This window comes from Aplysia californica, unplaced genomic scaffold (assembly GCF_000002075.1).
Source record: "Aplysia californica isolate F4 #8 unplaced genomic scaffold, AplCal3.0 scaffold00508, whole genome shotgun sequence".
NCBI lineage: Eukaryota > Metazoa > Mollusca > Gastropoda > Aplysiida > Aplysiidae > Aplysia > Aplysia californica.
Window position 1 is genome coordinate 539,364 of NW_004797778.1, and position 7,150 is coordinate 546,513.

At 39.1% G+C, this 7,150-nt stretch overlaps 1 protein-coding gene across 1 annotated transcript in view; it reads right to left on the reverse strand.

Moving 5' to 3' along the window:
• Window positions 1–1,753: 1,753 nt before the first annotated feature.
• Window positions 1,754–7,150, reverse strand: part of LOC101857273 (cytochrome b561) — a gene marked incomplete in the record, with an annotated part of 35,837 nt that continues 30,440 nt past the window's right edge. Inside the window, 3 exon segments of the mRNA XM_013086820.2 lie at window positions 1,754–1,943; window positions 3,838–3,992; window positions 5,559–5,767. Coding sequence (XP_012942274.1) covers window positions 1,790–1,943; window positions 3,838–3,992; window positions 5,559–5,767 — 518 coding nt within the window.

Genomic DNA, 7,150 nt, shown 5'->3' on the forward strand with positions numbered 1-7,150 from the left:
GGCAAAATAAGGAAGAATTCAATAGCATATCTCCTTCCAAAGGGAATTTCCCTAGAATAGATCTATCCTTTGCATGTCAGTCAAAAAGCCCTATTATTGCATCACCAGTACGGGAAGTCTCTTGCCTCACAATTCACGAGGGATTGCAGAGTTCAACTTTCATCTTATTGACAAGCAAGTTCAATGCCTAAAAATAATTAGTCCTTAACCTCAGAACAAAGTCTTCCAAACATAAAAACACCAAAAACACACAGTTCACTCATTCAGAGATCGAGGTTTAAAAAAAGTGAGAATATAATAAGACATGTAAACAACACAGTTAGATCCAAGTGACATCACTCGGGCCCACAGGCCACCAAAAAAAAAAAAAAAAAAAAAATGATTACAAGATATGATCCTCTGACCAATCTCAAGTCCAAATACAAAATGAAAAATAATAAGGGGTTTCATACTCATTTCTACACATATACACATTGTCATTGTGATCTTGATGCAAGTGAAAGTCAGTCTTCTCAGTTAAATTTAAGTAAATGAGACTGTGAAAAATATATGAGATAAGTAGGCTAACACAAAACAAATTTATGTGAGTTTCACCATATCAGCAGACCATACTTTTAAGTTTATTTATTTACTAGTTCATTATCATATTCTATCCCTGGATACTGTAAATAAACTCAACAATATTCAGCATTCATCGCGACAAAGATGAAAGTAGAATCACATTATACACAAGATACCAAAAGAGAAGAGCACAAAAGTGTACCAACATATGCATCACGACGCGATGGAATCAGGCGTTTGTCAATTGTTGGGCATGTGGAGCTATTGGTATCATCTTAAAACTTGTTCATTTGTCTTAAATTCAAAGAAAAAAAATACCCATTTATCTTGAATACAAGTCAAGATATTTAGTAATTGAAGGGGGTGAAGGTCGCCTGGTTTCACAGGTAAAATTAGAGAGAAAATGGCTGCCAAAGTTTGGTTAGTAGCTTGAAAATCTGTGGAAACTGAAAATTTACATATTTTGTACCTTTAATCAGCATTTATCAGTAAACTCCACACAGAAATGTGTTCTTCAAAGAACATAAAAGGTGTGGAGCCAAAAACCAAAAATTCAATAATAATTGCTAAAAAAGAGCGGATAAATGCTCATTTTTTTCAATGAAGATTTCATTACATTGACCCACGCCTGATTTCACAACACTGCTTCATATTTCAAGAAAAATCCATAAAAATAACTGTGAGGAAAGTCAAAGAAAAAAATATATAGTTACCACATGCAGCAGTTGTTTGTTGTTTTTTTTTTACTTTTGTCTTACAGGACAAAATAACAGTGAAGGAAATCTTTGTACAATGATAAGAGAGGGGTTGACACCAACGGTTTTATCACAAGATACTCCACAAGACAACAACAGCTTCTTAGACAAGTTGGCTAAAGCTTGCACAAAACCCAGATTCGTAATTCAAAGTAAGATCTCATGGCCGCAGTAAATTTATGAGAAATAACAGAATACCCCCTCCCTCCCCCCCCCTCCCAAATATTGCTCCAAAGTGACTTGTCCTGTATCCTTTTTATACTCATTCCCTCATGTCAACCCTTTGTTTTCTATCATGAGAAATCCTATCCACTAAAAGAAGTCTTGGAGAGAGACAAAAAGGGTGAGAGAGAGAAAGAGAGAGAGACAGACAGACAGAGAGACAGAAAGAGACAGAGGGGGGGGGGGGGGGGGGGGAGACAAAGAGGTATTCATTATTTTTTGCCAAAATTATCAGCCATTCTAAATCTCCTTTAGTTGTCAAGTGGTACATGATCTTCCTCCGGGGATGGTTGCCGCTTGTACTCTGGTCTGGTCACCAAGTAAACCACCAGGCCGGTGAACACAAGCAGAATGATACCCAGGGAATTTACCAAAATTCCCTCTGGAGGAAGGCCTGAATAATTACTGAAAAGAGAAAAGACTAGTTACTTTTTTGAGAATACATTGGAAAAATACGCAAGCACAAGATTGTCATTGAAACAAAATAAATACAAAAATAAACTGACTTAGCTTTATGTCGCAAGCACATGATGAAGCTCGTTAAGGTACATAATATGTCCATCAGAGCAATACAAAAATTAAGCCAGCCCCCTCCTCCCTCCATTTCTTGAAAATAGTCCTGTCAGATTACTTGCTGTCATGAATTACTTGTCAATCATATCACTGATAAATTCTCTGATCCTAACGACACCGCAAAATGAAGCAATCTACCCAACAACACACCGCAAAATGGAGCAATCCACCCGACCAAACACCGCAAAATGGAGCAGTCCACCGAACCACATACTACAAAATGGAGCAATCCACCGAACCACATACTACAAAATGGAGCAATCCACCGAACCACATACCGCAAAATGAAGCAATCTACCCAACCACACACCACAAAATGGAGCAATCTACCCAACAACACACCACAATTGTTAACACCACCGTCTTTGGTCTGAATGCCCCTAGTGCTGTCTTTACCGTGGCCAATCAGGCGGGATTTATGCCACACTACACGTCTCATATTTTGATATTGCAGAAGAAAGGTCAATCGGGGGGGACTTAACAGTTGTACCTCATGTGGTAGACCTTCAACTAAACCTGCACCAAAAGGTATCTCGATTTTAAATGAAGGGCATTAAACATCTAAATAAATAAAGAACTCTTACAAAAACGAAATTTTACGAATCAAAGGTTATGGAGCTCAAAGCAATTTCCTTTGGCAGTGTAACAAAACATGGGCAGTAGCTAACAATTTCTTATCTTAAGGTCCCATATTCTCTTCTAACATTAACAGTTTATAGAGCAGATTTCAGTTCACTCATTTAAGTAAGGACACACAAAAGGCACAAAGTAGATCTAACTGCCTTTCCAATTAGATGAAATATACTGAAAATATTTCCAAACACTAGTGTCACAAATGAACACAACCCTTCAAATGAGTTAAGAGTGAAACTCAATGACCTTGAACTTCCAACATGAGACACACCAAAAATTCAGGAAATATTTCATTTTTAAAGAATGCTCCTGCACAAAACCTTTGCATAGTGCTAGGGGATAAAAAAGTAAAGTGACACACAGAGACAATAGACAAACAGGACAAAGATAGGACCAATCAGTGATTCAAACTACCCATCCCCTTCAAAGAACTTGCAGTTCAAGATTTTAAAAAATTTTGCAAAATAAAAACATGACATATATCTGAACAGAAAAACACATTGTAAGAGGGAAAACACTTTCTTCCATGTTGTTTGACAGTCCACTGAACTTACAGACGATTTTCCATCAATGGCAAACTGATTTCTTTGACAATACTGGACAGTCTAAAATGAAACATCTACATACATAATATTAACTTTAAAAATTCCCCCAAAACCCCCAAAATCCTCTCCCATTGCTTCAAAAGGTTTCTCTAAGCCACACCCAACAAAATTCACAACAAAGCAGTTTCAAATGTGTATTATTGTTCAAAATTATTATTCTCTTATATAATGCAAGTGACTGCCAGTCTGTTTGTGAGTGCAAGCATATACTACTATATTATCTTATGTATTTGTACTGATGAGTGCGGAGGAGAGGGTGCTTGTGTGTGTTCGTGCGTGTGTGTATGTGTGTGCGTGTGTGTGCGAGTGTGTGTGTGTATGTGTGTGTGTGTGTGTGCGCATGTGTGTGTGTGCATGTGTGTGTGTGTGCGTGTGTGTGTGCGCATGTGTGCGTGCGTGTGTGTTTATGTGTGTGTGTTGAAACATTAAACGAAAGTGCCAGTGCCAACATCTGGACAATGCAGACTTATCTCATCTAGTATACTCACGTGACGTGGGCAGTCTTCTCCATTATTCCAGTCAGAGCAGCAACAGTAGCCAGTATGAGGAGGGCAACACCCCAGAACTGGTGGTACGGCATGTACGTGGTCCGCGCACCCATGCCAAGTTTTGGCCACAGGAAGGCTACAAAGCCAAGAACCCACTGAAAGGGAATGTTTTTGTAAGAGTTTTACAGCGCTCGCAACTGCATACGGTCATATGAGCGCCAGAAGATTAGAAGTGTTACAAGAGAGGAACAAACATAAAAAAGAAGAAGGGGAGATAAGGACGGTAGATGTCTCATAAGAAAGAAGAAGCAAACCACATCAGAGCACCCGCCAACCACCCACTGAAAGGGAATAAGAATGGAGTCAAGCAGTAGTCTTTGAGTTACACCTACCAGACTCATAATTGTGAAGTTGCAGGTTCTGGGGTTTGAGTCTCAGGCCCAAAGTTGTGTGCTTGGGAAAGGCACTTTAGACAAATTTTCCTCACTTCTGTTTCAGAAAGCTATCAGGTCTGCTGGGGTAATAACATGGATTGTAAAGCGTAAAGAGCTTGCTGTTGAGCAAAAATTTGCACTATGCGAATGCTATCTATCATTATTATTTCACAAGGAAATGACCAGGAAGCAAGCAACACTTAGAAAAAAAAAAGTAAAAGTAGTACACTACACTGCAGTCTCCAACAACACCTATTTCAGGTTTTTAAAAAAATATTCCAATGATCAGCTAGATCTAGTCCCTAGAGAGACAGACATGGAAATATAAAAAGTGAAAGTATGACTGTAATCATAGAATGTGCACACACATACACACATACACACATTCACACACACACACACACACACACACACACACACACACACACACACACACACACACATACACACACACAACACACACAAGCATTCACATGTCATGTATGCACATACAAGCACAGACACACACAGACACACACACTCACACACATTCAAACATATATCAATATCAACACATATGAGCCTAAACAAATACACACAGAAACACATCCCCTCCACACTTAAACAGCAACAAACAGCCATGCTTACTACAGACTTTAAGATAAGTTAAGGACCACATTGAAAGACAGCCCTGTTTTTTTTTACAAAATCAGAAAGAAAGACAGCAAGGAAAGTGTTAAATTTTTTTGCTCTGAAAGTGTTAATGGGTTACTAATGCGTACTGCAAAACTTCTTAAAGGGGCAAAACGACCACGAGCAGCACAGAAATCCTCTGGGAAATTTAGCCAAATTTGCTGTTTTTTATCGACTTGTGTGCGACATAACAGACCTACCTCAGTAAAAAATTCTGGTGCACGTCATAAACAGATGTATGGTCTCGAGCTGTGCTCACTTCAGTGGAAAGATAAACCGCCATTCGCTTAGAATCCAGTATCGTATCCAGATGCCACCAAGACAAAAGCTGAGAGACTTTGATCGTGCCAGAGCTATGTATTGACTGCAGGATCGAGTTGGAGCCAGAGAAGTTGCCAGAAGGCCCACAGTGTTACACTCTGTCATTATTCGCTTGAGGCAGCGCCATCAAGCCACTGGATCAGTTCAAGAACGCCCACATGCAGGTCAACCCAAGAAGACCACTTAGTGTTTACAAGTGGTCCTTAACTTATGTTGAAGTCTGTATATACTCACACAATATCTGTCACTGTTTGAGTCACAATAAGCTAAGACTTTGACTTTGAGCAGACTCACCTGAAGTCCAAAGCAAACAACCACAAACAGGCCTATCCAGCTGTGTAGAGAGTACAGATTGGCAAAGGGTGGTGTACGCAGGTTGTGGGAGTCAAATACAGCCTTGAGGCCAACACTGGCGAAGATCAGAGCGCTGATGTGCATGCACGCATGCAGGATCTTGATGAAAACTTTGCGGTCATTTCGGAAAACTCGGTAAGCCAAGATGCCTGTGAGAGATTTATTTTAAAAAATAATAAAACACCATACCACTAAATGAGTAAACTTCACACAAAAAAAACAACAAAAAAGACATTTTGAGCAGATTTATAAGGAACTCAGATGGCAAATATAGACCTCAATGTGCATAGCAATTAAAACGTGGACCATGATGAAGGGACTATCATCAGTTCTGACTTAAAGACAGCTTTCACCTAAACCAGAACAATTAGACATTTTAGAAGGCACGGACAAGCCAGGTGAGACAAGGGTAGCCATGAGTGTCTCTGCGGGGCAGCCCTAACCGCCCACAAAAAACAACAACCACACAACAATCAATATGGGGCAACTTCAGCTTAGTTCATTACACTTTTTTAAGAGAGTGCGTGTGTGAAGAACCAGAAATCTGGATCCCGTAAGTTCACCATAGGGCCTATGCAAAGTAACAAGCTTGTGCACATTTTCCCTATTACATTTCATGAGACATCATCAAGATGAAGAAAAGAATACGGAAAACAGACCTACAGATAAACAAGAAGGCTGATAGCAAAAGAAAAATCTTCATATTTAGATAGAATTGAGGACCGTTGAAAGACTCACGTAACCCACTAATGGCGATGCAGTTTAAAGTTAAACAACACAATAATCCTGGCTCAATTTGACAGGAACACATGAGGACAACAATAATGAAGAAAAGGAGTTAAGGGACCACCACAGCATTCGTATGCGTACAGCGGCATATTTTGTGAATTGGGTAATCTCTCATTCCTCCTCTTATTAGAGTGTTGAAAAAAAAATCGAAATGAAAACCTTGTCCACCCCTCCACCGAAAAACAAAAATCACTGCAAAAAAATACTAATTATAATGATAGCAATGATACTAATAAAAATGTTGACGATGATGAGAGTCATAATAATACTAATAATAATGATAATAAAATAATAGTACTACTAACAATACTACTACTACTACTACTAATAATAATAATAATTACAATAACAATCATCATCATCATCAAATTTCTTAGCCTAACAATAGGACACTTTATTGATTTTTTTTTCAGCAGCACTTATGGCAGTACTAAGCAAAAGACGTAGAGCTCTAATGGAACACCAGCATAATTTCTCCCATGAATTATTCAGGACTATAAAGATTGTCCCTACACACAGTCAAAGGTAAGTGTGAGCACACTTTGTCCATGAATGTGACATGTGTGTGTGTGTGTGCGTCTCCAGCCGCATGTACTTGTGTGTGTGTGTGTGTATGTGTGTGTGTGTGTGTGTGTGTGTGTGTGTGTGTGTGTGAGAGAGAGTGTGTGTGTGTGTGTGTGTGTGTGAGAGTGTGTGTTTTTGTGTGTGTGTGTGAGTGCGTGTGTTTGTGTGTGAGTGCGTGC